The sequence below is a fragment of the Salvelinus alpinus genome, chromosome 12, assembly GCF_045679555.1.
Source record: "Salvelinus alpinus chromosome 12, SLU_Salpinus.1, whole genome shotgun sequence".
Lineage (NCBI taxonomy): Eukaryota > Metazoa > Chordata > Actinopteri > Salmoniformes > Salmonidae > Salvelinus > Salvelinus alpinus.
This window is the reverse complement of record NC_092097.1, coordinates 40123857-40142667: the sequence shown is the minus strand read 5'-3', so window position 1 is coordinate 40142667 and position 18811 is coordinate 40123857. Positions and strand designations below refer to the sequence as shown.

Below are 18811 nucleotides of genomic sequence, written 5' to 3'. Positions count from 1 at the left end.
GAGGGCTGAGGAACAATGCTCTTCTTATGAGAGCCCCCCTCTCGCAGGCCCAGGCAGAACTAAGTGGGAGGACAAATATTTCAGCTCAGGGAGCCGAGACGGAACACACAGGACAGGGGCAACCAGATGAAAAATCCTCACTGTCAATATCCCCTCTGCTGTGAGTGTGTGTGTGAGTGGATGATGGATGAGTATGTGTGTCTGTTAGAATGTGTATGCGTGTAGGTGTGTGCATTGTGTGTGGGCAGACATGGTGGTCTCTTTAACTTGACACTGACTTGTTCATGCACTGATAGATGCATGATTTCCCTCAGCCATGATTTATTTTCCAGTGAAAAACAAGACCACAGACATTGTCTCACTGTTTATTGGGTACAACTGAATAAAAAATAGACAAAACATCTGATACACAGTCAGTTCCGATAGTAAATACTACCTCAGATACACAATGTTAACTTCAAACCAGACATAATTACAGTATATTCACAATACAAGAGAATACATACCAATTCCCCCCAAAACTATAAATGTTTTTATTTATCGTTTTTTACTACATTCATATGATTTGACTGATCTCTTTCTGAGGAAGGAAAGTTATGAGAAGTACAGATTGTATACATGTACAAGGTAATATTGAGGACAATGAAAGTTGTTCATTGGATCCTGATATCTGAGCAAGTCAAAATGTTCCACTGTTGTGTCACGACAGTGGAACAACATATATCAGCATTGTATCGGTCAGAATGTACTGTACACAGATTCACCATTTTTATAGGGATTGGTTAGGTTCTATCTCGACATCTATGAACATATTGACACAAGAGCAATTGTGTGGACTAGTGGTTACATTAAAAGCTTTTAATAATCATGAATAATGTTTATCTGTAGAAGAGATGTGGTGTTAAGATCTGGGCCCGTATCCACACAGCGTTTCAGAGTAGGAATGCTGATCTAGGATCTGGCCATATAATATTATTCATCATGATCTAAAAGGCTAAACTGATCCAAGATCAGCACTCCTACTCTGAGACGCTTTGTGGATATGCTCAGCAATAGCATGGTTCTTGAAGGGAAACATGTTGAGAAAACCCTGAGCTGTACAGCTAAAATACTACAACACAACAGTGAATTCTTAACACACAAGACAGTTGATTTGCGCCCTATTCCTGGAGAAATCGTAGGAAGACTACACTGTAGTGGTTGTTATTTACTCAGATAATGACAAGTAATATTTACTCCACGTGTAAACAGTCAGTCACCAGTGGTGATGGGTGTTATGACGTGTGTTTGACGCGTACCATTCTACCACATTCCTTCCCTTGTAGATCACTGTGAGATGGAGTGCAGGCCAGGGGAATAGAGAGGAGTTAGAGAGAGAACAATTAGCCCACAGACACAGTCAGAGGATCCCTCAATGGCTCTTTCTGTTGTTAATCTCCACTAATAAAACACAGGAAATTAGAAAACACAACAAGAATCCAGACCATAATTCACAGCTAAATTAATTGTTTGCTTTTTAACATTTTATTTATCAAACGAGAGTATACTAGTAAAAAAAAGTCAAGAAAGGTTCATGTCAGTGTATTCAGCTCTGGATCTCTCCTAGCATTCAGCTGTGCCACTACAATTGATATGTTGTCTCATGTCATAATGGACTGTCTGTAATGATCTTCATCACTTATCTCACGGCTAGGAGGGATTGAAGACAACCAAAGCCCTAGCCATGAGTTTATTCAGTAGTCTGTCTGTAACCACAAGTCTCTCAAAACAAATTGCCTTAAACTCAAGAGGTGTCTTTAAGCAGGAAGTCGCCCGCTGTGCATGATGATGTCCATAGTGCTGTCTACCTTTAATCTCAAGAGTCTTCTTGGTAAAATAAGTGTCCCTCTAAGGACCAAGCATTAAAGATATCCTTTATCTTCATTCAGTGCAATGCCCAGCACAGCCAGTGTGGGCAGAGAGAGGTTGAGGTAAGAGAGCTGGGTTCTTGAGGTCCAAGGGTAGCGTGGGCACTTTGTCCCCCAATGAGGTGACTCCTGGCTAGGCAGGGAGAAGGCAAGGAGAGGGACTCAGCAGGGTGTTCCGATGGCCATGAGAGAGGAGCTGTCTTTGGCCTTGTCATAGAAGATGGCTGGTATGGTTCCAGACACAATATGCAGCTTCTCCTCTTTGGTGGTGGATGGAGAGAGTGATGACGGGGTTGAGAGAGAGGAGGGGTAGGTGGAGACTGCGGTGGTGGTAGTGGAGGATGATGATGATGAAGAGGCTCCATTGGGTAGACATTCCTCACAGCAACAACAGCAACAGTCCATGAAGGCTTGGCCCAGAGAACGACACAGACACAGGAACAACACCGGCGTTGCCGAGCAACGGACAAACAACAGGAACTGGCCAATCAGAGCCAGCAGGGCCTCAGTCGTTGTGGAGACGGGGTTGGCGATGTAGGCCAGGGCAATGTTACAGACGTTCTCGGGGAGGTTACACACGGCATAAACGATGGCCATCGCCACGACTGTAGAACTACACCTACGGTCTCTCTTCAGCTGCTGCTTCTTGGAAGAGGAGGAGGACGATGACAAAGAGGAAGAGGAGGAAGGGCGTATTCTTTTTCCTCGTACTACTGTGCTGCTCACCTGTTTGGTCCGTGCCTCCTCAGCGACAACGTGTCTCGTCACCAGCTGGCAGGCGAGGGTGAAGAGGAGCGGCAGGCAGAAGTAGCAGCCGAAGTACCACCACATGCGGGCCTCGTGGTAGGTCAGCACCAGGGAGTAGACCGACTCAGGCAGGCTCAGGGAGGGCCGCCGGACACACAGGTCCACCACGTAGCCCCCTGGCTGGACGGAGACCTCCTGGGTGAGCTGCCACAGCAGCAGCTCTGGAGCAGCCAGGACCATGGAGCCGATCCAGACCACAGACAGCTTGGCCAGGATGGACTGGCAGGGCTCCACCCGCGGTGCCTGAGGCTGGGGGCTGGTCACTGCGTGGAACCGGTCAATGCTCAACGCACACAGGCTGAATGTGGCTACTCCCAGAGAGGTCACCTAGAGGGAGAGGGGGAGAGAGGGAGGGGGAAAAGGTAGAGAGGGAAGATGGGCGAGAGGGGTGAGGGAAAAGAAGGAGAGAAAATAAGAGGACAGTGGAAAGGAGAGAAAGAGACTGACTGGGATTGAGTGACACTGGTTTCAATAGAAGATGCTCATTTGGCAGGTCTTGATGCTGATTCTGAGAGTTCTCCAACCCACCAAGAAAAAACTGGGGGAAACACTACTGCTCCAAATAAATGCCCCCTAGGAATATGCAAATTAACCTATTCAGCTAGGTTTAAAAGAGCATATAGAATAGCATTAGAACGTCCGTCTGACCCAGATCCCCTCCTTGATAAGAGTTCCTAAGAACCTCAGTTAATTACACACACCCCACCAGACAATTAACATGAGGCACTCGTTAGCATAACAATAGGCTAACTACCATAACACATAGGCAGCTGGCAGACTGGGGCTATACACGGGCAGTGGTGCGCATAGTGCAATTACAACATATAAAACACACACATTATGGTGATTAAGTACAGTTTGAGTCTGAAAGACATTGGAAATACCCAGACTAAGGGAACAGCCAGAGCAGGGCTTGCACCATCAACCCTGAAAATGAACTCTTCAAGCCCTAATAGCAGAGGCGGCCCCAGTGCACTCACACAGGGACTATATTAAAAAGCTATACGAATAGTCGGTTATAACCACCATCCTGTCGTCCCTATATGTGTAGGTATAATCATTTGTATTGCTACAAAAGTATAACTTGTGTGTATGACTGACCTACTGTTCAATAATGGGAGAACGAGGAAAGCTAGAGGTGTGATGCAGAAATAACGGGACACATACGCGCGACGCAACAGGTGCATCTCTTTGTGCTTGTTAATGCACACTGCCGACATGTCCTCACGTGCGTGGACGTTCAACGTGAACTGTTTACCTCCATGTAGGGCACGATCCGACAGGACAGGTCCCCTAGCAACCTTCTCTTGGTGAGCTCGTTGAAGACGACCACGGGCAGACAGAAGAAGAGCACGAGGAAGTCCCAGAATGCCAGACTGGCCAGGATGCAGTTCCACGCGCTCTTCAGGTAATAATTGTGCCAAACGATACACATGAGCGCGAGGTTACCAACGATGCCCATGGCGAATAGGATGAGGGCGAGGAGCATCACTGCGTAAGCCCCGTATGAGCTGTCGGTTACCGGGTAGAGCGGGTTGTGGAACAGCACCGAGCCCTTGGAAGAGTTTCTCCGGGATCTGCCGTGCCTGTCCGGGGTGCTGTTGGCCAGGTGTGGGCCCTTGGGCGTTGTGAAGTAGCCGTCCGGTTCATGCGGTCTTGGGTGTTGGTAGCTGTGGGGAGACTGCTGGTCCTGTTTCCTCGAGCTCCCATCCTTGGCGCCTCGGGGGATTCTCTTTTGGTTAGCGTCTGGTTCATGCATCAGGGGTTCAATATATCCCATATCACCTCCAATCTGATTGAGATTCAATTTAGAGTCTGACTCCCCGGTCCCCGTCGTCAGTGCACCTGCATCCCCGTCGCTCTCCTGAGTCCTCAGCACTGTGTAACCAGGAACGACATGTCGGGGCTCCGCAGCGCACAGGAAAAGTAGCAACAAAGCAAAAAGAGGAGTCATTTTAAGAGTTTAAATATGATTGTCTTTTACCTTGATAGAACGCTGAGAGCAATGTAGTTCTATATTCTGCAAGTGTTGCGCTAGTTTAAATACAGTCTGTATAAGTCAAATATATCCACAAATAGTTTTAGAAGAGCGTCCAAACTTCAGTCCGCCGGCTGGTTCGTTCTGATGTACAATTTTGAGCGTCTGTCTGGCTCAAACTTGCATGCCCGTTATTCATTATGTTCTGCAAATGGAAGAGACCACATCTGCCCTCTTGTGGCCTAGATAGACGAGGCAAGGACCTCAAACTGTATTCAGAGCAAACGCATAGTTCAGTTCAATCAAAGCAAGTCAATTAATCTTTATCTGGGAATCCCCATATTGGCAGTGGTGGAAAAAGTACCCAATTGTCATACTTGAGTAAAAGTATAGATACCTTAATAGAACGTTACTCAAGTAAACGTGGAAGTCACCCAGTAAAATACTACTTGAGTAAAAGTCTAAAAGTATTTGGTTCTAAATATACTTAAGTATCAAAAGTAAAAGTATAAATCATTTCAAATGCCTTTTATTAAGCAAAGCAGATGGCACCATTTTCTTGTTTTTTAAATTTATGGATAGCTAGGGGCACACTCAGACATCATTTATTAAAGATGCATTTGTGTTTAGTGAGTCTGCCAGATCAGAGGCAGTAGGAATGACCAGGGATGTTGTCTTGATAAGTGTGAATTGGACCATTTTCCTGTCCTGTTAAGCATGCAAAATGTAACAAGTACTTCTTGGTGTCATGGAAAATGTAGGGAGTAAAAAGTACATTATTTTCTTTAGGAATATAGTGAATTAAAAGTTAAAGTTGCCCAAAATATAAATAGTCAAGTAAAGTACAGATACTCCAAAAAACTACTTAAGTAGTACTTTAAAGTATTTTTACTTAAGTACTTTACAACACTGCATATTGGCCATATTTCCCCCCAAAATGGCTGGAAAATAAACAAAAACAATGTCCTGTGGACAGGAAATGTTAGATATATATGCTGTTTATGTCCTACTAGAAGGTACTAGAATGTGCATGTACAGTCGTGGCCAAAAGTTTTGAGAATGACACAAATATTAATTTTAACAAAGTCTGTGCCTCAGTTTGTATGATGGCAATTTGCATATACTCCAGAATGTTATGAAGAGTGATCAGATGAATTGCAATTAATTGCTAAGTCCTTCTTTGCCATGAAAATGAACTGAATCCCCCAAAAACATTTCCACTGCATTTCAGCCCTGCCACAAAAGGACCAGCTGACATCATGTCAGTGATTCTCTCATTAACACAGGTGTGAGTGTTGACAAGGACAAGGCTGGAGATCACTCTGTCATGCTGATTGAGTTCGAATAACAGACTGGAAGCTTCAAAAGGAGGGTGGTGCTTGGAATCATTGTTCTTCCTCTGTCAACCATGGTTACCTGCAAGGAAACACGTGCCGTCATCATTGCTTTGCACAAAAAGGGCTTCACAGGCAAGGATTGCACCTAAATCAACCATTTATCGGATCATCAAGAACTTCAAGGAGAGGTGTTCAATTGTTGTGAAGAAGGCTTCAGGTCGCCCAAGAAAGTCCAGCAAGCGCCAGGACCGTCTCCTAAAGTTGATTCAGCTGCGGGATCGGGGCACCACCAGTACAGAGCTTGCTCAGGAATGGCAGCAGGCAGGTGTGAGTGCATCTGCACGCACAGTGAGGCGAAGACTTTTGGAGGATGGCCTGGTGTCAAGAAGGGCAGCAAAGAAGCCACTTCTCTCCAGGAAAAACATCAGGGACAGACTGATATTCTGCAAAAGGTACATGGAGTGGACTGCTGAGGACTGGGGTAAAGTCATTTTCTCTGATGAATCCCCTTTCCGATTGTTTGGGGCATCCGGAAAAAAGCTTGTACGGAGAAGACAAGGTGAGCGCTACCATTAGTCCTGTGTCATGCCAACAGTAAAGCATCCTGAGACCATTCATGTGTGGGGTTGCTTCTCAGCCAAGGGAGTGGGCTCACTCACAATTTTGCCTAAGAACACAGCCATGAATAAAGAATGGTACCAACACATCCTCCAAGAGCAACTTCTCCCAACCATCCAGGAACAGTTTGGTGACTAACAATGCTTTTTCCAGCATGATGGAGCACCTTGCCATAAGGCAAAAGTGATAACTAAGTGGCTCGGGGAACAAAACATCGATATTTTGGGTCCATGGCCAGGAAACTCCCCAGACCTTAATCCCAGTGAGAACTTGAGATCAATCCTCAAGAGGCGGGTGGACAAACAAAAACTCACAAATTCTGACAAACTCCAAGCATTGATTATGCAAGAATTGGCTGCCATCAGTCAGGATGTGGCCCAGAAATTAATTGACAGCATGCCAGGGTGGATTGCAGAGGTCTTGAAAAAGAAGGGTCAACACTGCAAATATTGACTCTTTGCATCAACTTCATGTAATTGTCAATAAAAGCCTTTGACACTTATGAAATGCTTGTAATTATACTTCAGTTTTCCATAGTAACATCTGACAGAAATATCTAAAGACACTGAGGCAGCAGACTTTGTGAAAATTAATATTTGTGTCATTCTCAAAACTTTTGGCCACAACTGTATATATTATACAGGGTATTTATTAACTTTAAAGGCCCATTGTAGTCAAAATTATGTTGTTCGTGTGTTTTATATCATATTGTACAACAGCTGATGAAACTAACACTGTAAAAGTGTGAAAAACATTTGATCAGTGTTATTTCCCGGATAGTTGCTGGCTGAAAATGCAATCTACACCAGCCTGGTCTCATAGACTAGACGTAAAATAGCAAATGTAAATCTGAGACACACAAATTAGTATTATATGTTATGTTGGGTATGGTTACATGAGACAGACCCTTACTTAACCTTTTCACGGATGAGTTCCAAATATCTCTAATGGTCACCCCCAGTGTGAGTTTTTTTATACGTGTGATGTCAGAATGCATTCACTGGTTCAAAATGTGATTGTTACGCAAATGGCAGTTAACCCAAGCTGCACTCAAACCAAGGCACGCTGCCTGCTAATTATCTATAGGCTATGTTTCAACTTCTCATTTTCAAATAATTTTCTAACAAGTTTATTTTCTAACACACAGTTTGATTAAGGTGTGTTCCGCCTTCTCATTAATTCACATATAAGTAGCCCATTTTAATGTTGCGGACAGCTTATGTTTTACTGAGCCAGACAAAATTCTCTCTTCGACCAGAGCCCAAGCACTTCCCCAGTGTTTCCCCAGATCAAGTATGCAGACATTTTCACATCTCCAGTCAGAACAGAACTTGAACAAACTTTTCCCCCCTGGCACATTTTCCAGCTGGCTCGCATTGCCTTCATTGTTTTTTTCCTTACTCAAAATAACTTTTGAACATGTATGCATTCCTGTCAAAGTAAGTGCCTTATTACATTATCATTATAGTTTCTGTATATCGTGTTGTCGTTTCTACTGTAGAATACCGTATGTATTTATGGAGCATAATGTATTTACTGTTTTATTCACGTTTTCAAGTGCTGGTGACAAATCATGCATTATGATTCTTGCATAGATTTTAATGTACACATATGTGTGTAAAATACTTTTTGGAAGGTTGTACTGATTATAATGAGCTAATGCTAAGCTAAATGCCAGATATGTGTGACGCCATGTTTGTTGACATCATACAATGCATTATGGTTGTCACGTAAACATCTGTCTGACCGTTATAATAAAACGAAGTGAAGGGATGGTTCACTCAACTGAATTAGATTGTAACTCGTTCATCAGGGTTGCCAGCTCAGACCCATCTTACCAGGGATTTTTATTTTTATTTAGCTTATAAACTTATCCTGTGTTTGCCCCTCCATTTATTGATGAATCCCCCATCATAGTAATATTTTCTGCATCATATCCCCCCACGATACCTTCCCCCATTTCTACCCCCCATGGACTTGAAATCCCCCACAAATGGAATGAACCACCCCACAAACACCCCTAAAATGGTTTCATCCAAATCTGCAACCCTGTTAATTAAGCTTTCGCACTATGGTTAGGCTAGGTAATAGGCTTGTAGTTGGGGTGATGATCTGTGAGGTGATAACCTTTTATTTGCTTTATGATTTGTCAAAAACTGTAAATGACTTGTCAAGCATGTGCTCCGGTTCTAAAATACACTGTAACAAGTACATTGAAGATTTGTAATATGCTGAAGAGTGGACAAACTAAGTTCATATTTTTCGGTGCAGCTATCTTTGACTTTCACTTTGTTTATTTGCATCTTACAGTTAAAGGCATTCTGTGATTAGGGAGTTTTCGCTTGTCAAACATAAACAAAGATGGCTGCCATCGTAAAGAATTTAGCTGCCGTTAACTGACACGCATCTCTTTTCTGAACAATATTGCATTTCTTCCTTGTTTTGTACCACCAGAGATGTGGTACATTGTAAACAAGTCTAACTGTTAGGTCACTAACTTATGTTTTATTTTTTGTCATAGTTATTTAGACTGGTTTATGGAATGAGTTTGGCTTTGGATGTGTTCCGTGTGATGCCTGTGCTCTTCTACAATAAAAGGTGAAATTGAGGAATAAAGTTGTAAACATCAGTACAAAACATTGTTTAGATGCTTTTCAGACAACAATACTGTTTAGACACGTTTGTTGCGTCATACGTTCTGTTGCTACTGTTCCAATCACATATTAGAGATGGTACGCTGCAGGGACCACTCAACAATGAACACAAATATGTGATCGTACGTGTCAAAGGGTTAAGGCAAATACGAAAGTTGGGTGATTGGTCGGGTGTGTAAAGCAAACATCTAGCAACCCAAAGGTTGCAAGTTTGAATCTCCTCACGGACAACTTTAGCTAATTAGCAAAACTACTTACTACTTTTTAGCTACTTTACTACCTAACTGTAACCTTAACCCTTCCACTAACCTAACATGAACCCTTTAACCTAACTCCTAAACTTAACCCTAACCTTAACCCTAACCCATAGGCTAGCTAACGTTAGCCAGCTAGCTAGAATTCGTAGCATATCATACATTTAGCAAATTCGTAAAATATAGTATTTTTTGCAAATTCGTAGCATATGGTGCGTTCTTCAAATTCATAACATATAATATGAATTGTAATTCATAACATATCATATGCAACATATCATACTAAATGGAGTATCTCAGATTTACGTACAGAATAATGCAAACTCCTCTGAGACCAGGTTGTCACCACAGGGCCTTCTACTCACCAGGTTTGCATGGGCGGGAGTTTTGGCTTTCCACGGTGACATCACCATGCGGTAAATTGATGAATAGACCAATAACAAAGAGAGTTCCAAACCTCTCTGCCAATAACCATTAGTTTTCAGTTTTCCCATCCCCACTTAGACCACACCCAGACAGTCCAAGCAAAATCTTGCTTGGGAGATAGTTTTCAGTAAAATATTTTTTTAACCTATTTTAATGGAAATCTATCACAGTAAGGTACTTAATTGTTACCCAGAAATGATTTGATATTGATATAAAAGCGGCTGCATTGGGCCTTTAAATACATACTCCAACCAATGATCTCAGTTTCTATGCAGTGATGCGTGACTGAATTATGGAGTAATCAATTATGATATCAGTTATTCTCCATAAAATGCAAAGCACAATCTTAACTGGCACTTGGATATAGGCCAAACCACAGAAACACTAGTAGAGACAGATACTAACGTACAGTTATGAATAGATCTCGTGTTCCCTAAGGGAGAGAATGAGGTATAACATACTATGAGGAGTCAATGACCAATCATTTTCACCTGAAGAAATCCCGCCCAACGGGCCAAATGATGCCGAGCCACTCTCGGTAGCCCCTTCATCCTGGCTATAATACCGTGGCTCGCATTCTTTTCCTCAATTTAGTACCGCTCTTCAGCAAGCCCAGATCCCCTGACTGCCCGGGTCCAAAATATGTTATACCTCATTCCCTCCTTCAAGCAACAGTAGTCATATTCATAACTGTACGTTCTCTATCAGTCAGTCATTTGGTATAACATACAGGTATTATGGTGACAAACAATCACGCCCGAAGCCAGCTCAGAGGGTACCAAACTAGGAGGCCCACGGCAGCACAAGCACACACAGGTTCCGCCGGATCCAAAAAGGGGTTACAGAAGCCACATTATTCCCTAATACTTACCCGAGAAGCCTGAACTGTCAGAGCCTCATGAGACCTGAACTTTCAGACCCCCATAGAGGGAACCCAAACCTTTTGCAACTTGGCTATACACACTGCCACGCTGCCACTGTGGTCCAAGTGCATAGACCCTATGGTTCCAAGAACAATACTTACCTTGCGAGCCTGAAATGTCAGAACTAGTACAAGGAACTGCAAGTCCAAAACAACAGAACACCTGTCGTGACTTGGTAAAGCGCACATGCGTGCTGCATAGCATCAGCCTGAGTCGATGAACCACGGCAGCCGGAAGCTCAAACCCACAGGAAACCTGTAGTAACCTGGAACCTGTGTACTCTGTGGCAGATGAATCAGAATTAGTTGGGTAACATAGATAAATATGATGTTTTATTTACATAATATGCTTATGTGAGATACTTGTCATTAGAATGTATCCTTTTGGACTATAGTGTTGGCAGTTGCACTTTTTCTTAGCTGGGGCTCAGTCATTTGGGGCCCAGAGAGGGGAGAGGTCAGGCTTGTCTTTTACATGTCTCTGGTGCTATGCAGAATATCAGAAAGGGAAGAGGACAGGATGGAACATTGTCTTCGTATGTGAATGTATCTGTTAAACCATGTGAAGGGATGGCGTGATTAAGGGGGAACCAATTACTTGTCTCTACAATGTCTGTGCGCAAGTCACTCCCCTCAGTGAGCTTGTCCAGGAGTGGGGTCAAGAGGGGGTTTACTTGAGATGGGAGTATCTAGAGTTGACAATTGAGTTATGCCTTGGATGAGGTAATGTTTTGGTACTATGAAGTACCAGGAACGAGATTAGAACCTCGTTTTAGAGACCAAACTGAGCGATAATTTATAGCGAATGCAATCTGGCTAAAGGATACTCCTTTCTCAAGTAAAAGGCCCTTTGTGAAGAGTTCCTAAGATCTGTGGTTTGTCATGTAAGTTGAGAGGGGTGTATCTATGCTATAAAAGATCTCAGTTGCCATTATGTTGGGACTCTCAACAATTCATTACAGATAGTGAATTGTTGAAAGTCACAGGGCTATGGTAAAGCTCATATTATTATTAAAGATGAAGTTCAAGTATAACTCTGACTGGTGTGTGGTTTGTAACTCTCCTCATTTGGTAATACAGGAAATTGCCACGACAACTCGCATGCTGCCACCGCAGCCCAAGGCTCAGACTCACAGGAAACTGTGGGGAACCCTGATAATGCACACTTTACACGCTGACGCACCCAAAGACAGTCCAAGGATCAAACCCACAGGGAACTGTGGTAACCTGGATGAATGTGTAACCTGCGCGCTGGCAAACACCCACTCCCGGACCCAGCCATAAGAACACTATTGGTTAGTTGGTGCGCAATCTCTAATATTAAGGACGTCTCGAGGTTCTGATAGCCTGAGTTAGAATACTTCATGATAAGCCGTAGAACACACTATATTTTTTTGTAGCTGTCTATTTACCACCACAAACCGATGCTGGCACTAAGACCGCACCTAACCATGCTGTATAGGGCCATAAGCAAACAAGAAAATGCTCACCCAGATGTGATGCTCCTAGTGGCCGGGGATTTTAATGCAGCACTGAAAACCGTTTTACCTAATTTCTACCAGCATGTCTCCTGTGTCACATGAATTGACGCTGGAGAGACGAAGCAGGTACGGTGAGTCAAACATTTACTAAGGAATGGACATGGAACGAGACAGGAACAGGGTCAGCACAAGAGTAACAAGGACAAAAACAATGAATGCATCAGCAGGGAACAGAGCAGGGGAACTGACAAATATTGGGGAGGTAATAAACAGGTGATGAGTGAGTCCAGGTGAATCCAATATCGCTGACACGCGTGACGAGGGAAGGCGGGTGTGCGTAATTGATGATGGCAGGAGTGCATGATGCAGGGCAGCCTGGCGCCCTCGAGCGCCAGGGGGGAAGAGCGGGAGCAGACGTGACAGTACCCCCCCTCCTGGCATCCCACCTGGGTGAACCGGCCGAGACATGGGCGCTGAGCAAGCCGGTTGGGGGCGTGGAATCCCGACGAGCCGGCAGGAGCGTGGGAGCCTGACGAGCCAGCTGAGGCATGGGAGCCTGACGATCCGGCAGAGGCAAGGACGCCTGTCAATCCCGCTGAAACGAGGTAGCCCAATGATCTGGTGGAGCGCGACGTGGGATAGAAACCTGCTGAGCCAACTGAGGCAAGGAAACCTCTCGAGCTAGCCGGGGAGTGGAAGCCTGATGGGCTGGCTTAGGCACCCCCGGTTCCATCGGCGGCGGAATCCACCCCGATGTCACCAACAAAACAAACAAAAAAACTCCTGGGCCGGCTGGGCGAACAAGACCTGATGATCCGGCTGAGGCCTGATGTGGGATGGGGGCCTTCCGAGCCAACCGGTGCAAGGAAACCTGTCGAGCCAGCTGGCTAGGCACCCCCGGTTCCATCGACGGCGTCCCAGAGCCGACGTCACCATCAATCAGAACGTCAGTGCTCCCCAATGCTTTGTGTGTTGGCTGATGCATTCTGTCACAAGGGATGACGCTGGAGAGACGAAGCAGGTACGGGGAGTCAAACATTTACTAAGGAATGGACATGGAACGAGACAGGAACAGTAACATGGACAAAAACAATTAATGCATCAGCAGGGAACAGAGCAGGGGAACTGACTGATGCGCGTGACGAGGGAAGGCAGGTGTGCGTAATTGATGATGGTAGGAGTGCGTGATGCAGGGAAAAAGAGGGGGAAGAGCGGGAACAGACGTGACATCCTGTGCAACTAGAGGTGAAAAACCTCTAGACCAAATCTACTCTAAACACAGAGATGCATACAAAGCTCTCCCTCACCCTCCATTTGGCAAATCTGAACATAACTTAATTCCTGCTTACAAGCAAAAACTCAAACAGGAAGTACCAGTGATGCGCTCAATATTGAAGTGGTCCGATGAAGCGGACGCTAAACTACAGGACTGTTTCTCCAGCACAGATTGAAATAGGTTCCTGGATTCATCCGATGGCATTGGGGAGTTTACCACATCAGTCATCAGTTGTTAATCATTAAGTGCATTGACGACATATTCCCCACAGTGACCGGATGTACATATACAAACCAAAAGCCATGGATTACAGGCAACATCCGCACTTTATTTTTACAATTTATTTATTTAACCTTTATTTAACCAGGAAGGGCTCATTAAGATTTAAAATCTATTTTTTCAAGAGTGTCCTGGCCAAGATAGTCAGCACCAAGTCATTACAAAAATTACAGACAGACAACATGAAAAACTACAAGTAATCTAGTAAAAACCATAGAATTCACAAGAGTATAACAAAAATCAAAAAGAGCTAATTAAAAACATTGACAGGTCAGGGAATCAGTCTCAAGATCATTCATCAGTGATTTAAAAATACCAATCGGGACAAGTTCTTCCAGTTTAAAAGTATTTTGTAAGGCGTTCCAAGACGATGGCGCAGAGTACATAAAAGCCCTTTTACCAAATTCAGTTCGGACATTTGGAACAGTTGAACGAAGAGAGTACCCACCACATTTCTGAACAATATAAATGAGCTAAATGCAAGAGCTGCCATTTTTCAAGGAGCGGGACACAAATCCAGATGCTATGCCCTCCCACGAGCCATCAAACAGTCAAAGTGTCAATACAGGACTAAGATCGAATCCTACTACACCGGCTATGACGCTCGTCAGATGTGGCAGGGCTTGCAAACTATCACGAATTCCAAAGGGATACCCAGCTGTGAGCTACCTAGTGAAGCGAGCCTATCAGACGAGCTAAATGCCTTCTATGCTTGCTTTGAGGCAAGCAACACTGAACCGGATGACTGTGTGATCACACTCTCCGTAGCCAATGTGAGTAAGACCTTTAAACAGGTTAACATTCACAAGGCCGCAGGGCCAGATGGATTACCAGATGGAGTACTCATAGCATGCGCTGACCATCTAGCAAGTGTCTTCACTGACATTTTCAACCTCTCCCTGACCCAGTCTGTAATACCCATGTTTCAAGCAGACCACCATAGTCCCCGTGCCCAAGAGCGCCAAGGTAACCTGTCTAAATGACTATCGCAGCGTAGCACTCACATCTGTAGCCTTGAAATGCTTTGAAAGGCTGGTCATGGCTCACATCAACACCATTATCCCAGACACTCTGGACCCACTCCAATTCGCAAACCACCCCAACAGATCCACAGTTGATGCAATCTCTATTGCACTCCACTCTGCCCTTCCCCACCTGGACAAAAGGAACACCTACGTGAGAAGGCTGTTCATTGACTCCAACTCAGCATTCAACAGCATAGTGCCCTCCAAGTTCTTCACTAAGCTAAGAACCCTGTGATTAAACACCTTACTCTGCTATTGGACACTGGACTTTCTGATGGGCCGCCCCAGGTGGTGAGGGTAGGCAACAACACATCCACCACACGGAACCTCAACACGGGGGAACCTCAACACGGGGGCCCCTCATGGGTGCGTGCTTAGGAAAGGAGGGCCACGCACACCCCCATTCACATAAACGAGTCCGTAGTGGAGTTGGTCGAGAGCTTCAAGTTCCTTGGTATCCACATCACTAAGGCCCTATCATGGTCCAAACACACCAAGACAGCCGTCAAGAGTGTCATCAGATCCTCAAAATGTTCTACAACTGCACCATCGAGAGCATCCTGACTGGTTGCAACTGGGAGGGGGGGGGAGTAGTGCGTGGGGCCGAGCTTCCTGCCATCCAGGACCTCTATACCAGTCGGTGTCAGAGGAAGGCTCTAAAAATTGTCAAAGACTCCAGCCACCAAGTCTGTTCTCTCTGCTACCGCATGGAAAGCGGTACCGGAGAGCAAAGTCTGGGATCAAAAGGCTTCTGAACAGCTTCTACCCCAAAGCCTTAAGTGCTGAACAGTTAATTAATTGGCAACCAGTACTCTCTGCTTATCACCCCCTACCTACAGTCGTGGCCAAAAACATTACCACTCTTGCACTTTTTTTTAAGGTAACTCAAAATGTTCCCTAAAATATTTTGATATTGAACAAAGTATTTGGTCTCCACAATTCTTTACTTCACTGTTATTATTACAGAACCTAATATATCCATTTAAATCAGAAAATAAACATAAATTGCATTGACAAAACTATCCTCTACAGGATCGGTGTCACCTGCCGTGGGACGGTTGAGCTAACGTAGGCTAATGTGATTAACATGAGATTGTAAGTAACAAGAACATTTCCCAGGACATAGACATATCTCATATAGGTAGAAAGCTTAAATTCTGGTCAATCTAACTGTCCAATTTACAATAGCTATTACAGTGAAATAATACCATGCTATTGTTTGAGGAGAGTGCACAGTTATGAACTTGAAAATATATTAAAAGGCTTTAATTGCATCAAGAAGTTCCTTTTCTGTAATTTGGCCTTCACATGGTCTGATATGTTAATTCTTCACGAGGGGTTTTATGCACTCTGGCAAAAGGGGCGTTCCATGACGCCGACATAATGTCTGTGCTGATGTGGGTGTGGTCACTGACTGGTTAAGACATTATATGAAAAAAATTCTCTCATTTAGAAGGCTAACATCATATTACGTCTTCTCACAAATAATTTCATATTTAATCATATAAGTTCCACAACATTTAGATGTGAATCTGATAACTGGGATGTATACATTTGTAAAGGTACAGTTATTTAGTTATACCGTCCTTCATGATATCACAAAACAACAACTGTTGGACATGGTATTCTTTAAATACCCACGGACCATTCCCAATGTTTGGATCACAGAAATATTGTTTCGTTATCAAGCCTTTTGATGTTGTAGTTTTGGTGGGAGGAATCTCCTTGTAACAAAAGTTATCTTTCCCCTCCATCCTGCGGAGCCCAAAGGCAGAGTTTTTACAACCGTCATAAAACGGCCAACTTCAACCCTCTCGGGAGAGAGAGGGCGCTGTAGAGCCGACTCACTGTAAACTGATCCTTCGGATCCTCACCAGAGAGTCATGCTAGTGCCCAATAATGGTTGTTAACCTGTTTTGTACTGTTACCATGTTGTGCTGCTGCCATGTTGTGTTGCTACCATGTTGTTGTCATGTTGTGTTGCTACCATTTTGTGTTGTCATGTGTTGCTGCCCTGCTATGTTGTTGTCTTAGGTCTCTCTTTATGTAGTGTTGTGTTGTATCTCTTGTCATGATGTGTGTTTTGTCCTTTATTTTAATTTTATTTTGAATCCCAACCTCCGTCCCCGCAGGAGGCCTTTTGCCTTTTGGTAGGCCGTCATTGTAAATAAGAATTTGTTCTTAACTGACTTGCCTAGTTAATACAAATACATTTTCTGTTGGTACTGAAATAGCTCCATACTGAAATAGCTCCATTCTACACACAAACCTACCTCCGTCTCCCCCCACCCCTACACACACACATTTTCCCACACATACTCTATGTCATGGCAGGATTGTGTAAGTCTGGAGAGTTTGAGTGACTGATCCCCTGTAGCTATATTTACCAGCTCTGTGATCGAAGTATAACCTGCATACAGCTGCAGGTGGAGGTAGAAGGGCGGGCTGCTATTTGTAGAGTTAAGAGTCCCTGACCCTGAGATATTCTTAGCGTTAGCTAGCGACGTTAGGTGATGGTATGACGTGTGTAAGGTGTGTTATGGTTTGGCAAGGATTGATAGTATGGAGTTAACGAGAGTGACTCAACTCTCAATGTGCCTCAAGCTGTTCCTGTTTATGTTAAAATGTCAAACCTGGAGGGGTTTGAGATGTTGGTATCGTAACTTCAGACAACATCTAGGATTTCCCCCCTTTACGTAAAAGATGACTTTAAACATAGCTTTTCCATTGTCTCAACATGAAGCAGCTTTTCCATCTGTGATGTACTGATAATTGTAGTCTCGATAGGGTTCAAGGAAAATAACACATTCTCAAAATAACACTGTGAGTTGAGAGTTGCATAAATGCTTATCTTTAAAATGAATGATTCATTATCTTAATCAGAAGTAGTATGCCTTGGAAAAGTAAGCCTTGTCTGAACCAGAATGGCCCATAGGGGCAGGAGTAGAGCTTTTTGTCAGACGGAAATTGTCATGCAAAATTTGTCAGTCTCATGGTATTTGGCCATAATTAACATAAACACATTTAGCATATCCAGTCATCCATGCATACAAGCCGCTGATGCATGCCTTTGGAACATCTAAAAAATAATAACGCAACATGTAACGTGTTGGTCCCATGTTTCAAGAGCTGAAATAAAAGATCCCAGAAATTACACAGGTGTACCTTGTGCTGGGGACAATAAAAGGCCATTATAAAATGTGCAATTGTGTCACACAACACAAAGATGTCTCAAGGTTTGAGGGAGCATGAACTTGTCATGCTTACTGCAGGAATTTCCAGCAGAGCTGTTGCCAGAGAATTGAATGTTCATTTCTCTACCATGGCAGAATTTGTTTAATTTTGGAGTATAGGCTAGACCAATTTTGTACCATTGACATCTTAAATCAGTTTTTTTAATGGTTTTCTGCCGTGCATAATATGTGGTAGGCTGTGTATTGTAAAAGTGCACAATCATTATTTTAATTCAGTTTGTTTGGTTAAAAAGACAATAGAGCCCTGAGTTGCAGGCCATTAGTAACGTGATGGTCGTTAACGAGTTGGGTACCCCCAACAACTGGTTGCAGATGACGTGGATGTTGATTAAGGCAGCACCCTGCACCTCTCTGATTCAGAGGGGTTGGGTTAAATGCGGAAGACACATTTCGGTTGAATACTCAGTTGTGCAGCTGAGTAGGTATTCCCCCCACCCTTATTTGAAACCAGCCAGTCACCTGTTATGTATTTACACAATACGGCCACATAGCGGCAGTGTAAGATGCTGTCTCCTTCTCCCTCTCTCTAATTCCATCTCTATTTCTCTCTGGGTTCAACTAAGGATACTTGCCTCCTACTTAGGTATGACAAA

At 43.9% G+C, this 18811-nt stretch overlaps 1 protein-coding gene across 1 annotated transcript; it reads right to left on the bottom strand.

Annotated features, from left to right (window-relative positions):
* Nucleotides 1–351: 351 nt before the first annotated feature.
* Nucleotides 352–4878, bottom strand: LOC139536118 (G-protein coupled receptor 37-like 1). The gene is made up of 2 exons (XM_071336308.1): nucleotides 3973–4878; nucleotides 352–3041 (listed from the first exon to the last, which is right to left on the bottom strand). The coding sequence occupies exons 1-2, from the start codon at nucleotides 4666–4668 to the stop codon at nucleotides 2070–2072; spliced, it is 1668 nt and encodes a 555-aa protein (XP_071192409.1). The 5' UTR covers nucleotides 4669–4878; the 3' UTR covers nucleotides 352–2069.
* Between the last annotated feature and the right edge of the window lie 13933 nt (nucleotides 4879–18811).

Coding starts and splice junctions, on each gene's coding strand:
- LOC139536118 (XM_071336308.1), bottom strand. CDS start 4,668: ATGACTCCTCTTTTTGCTTTGTTGCTACTTTTCCTGTGCGCTGCGGAG. Junction 3,042..3,972: donor GGATCGTGCCCTACATGGAG/GTAAACAGTTCA, acceptor CTCTCCCTCTAG/GTGACCTCTCTGGGAGTAGC.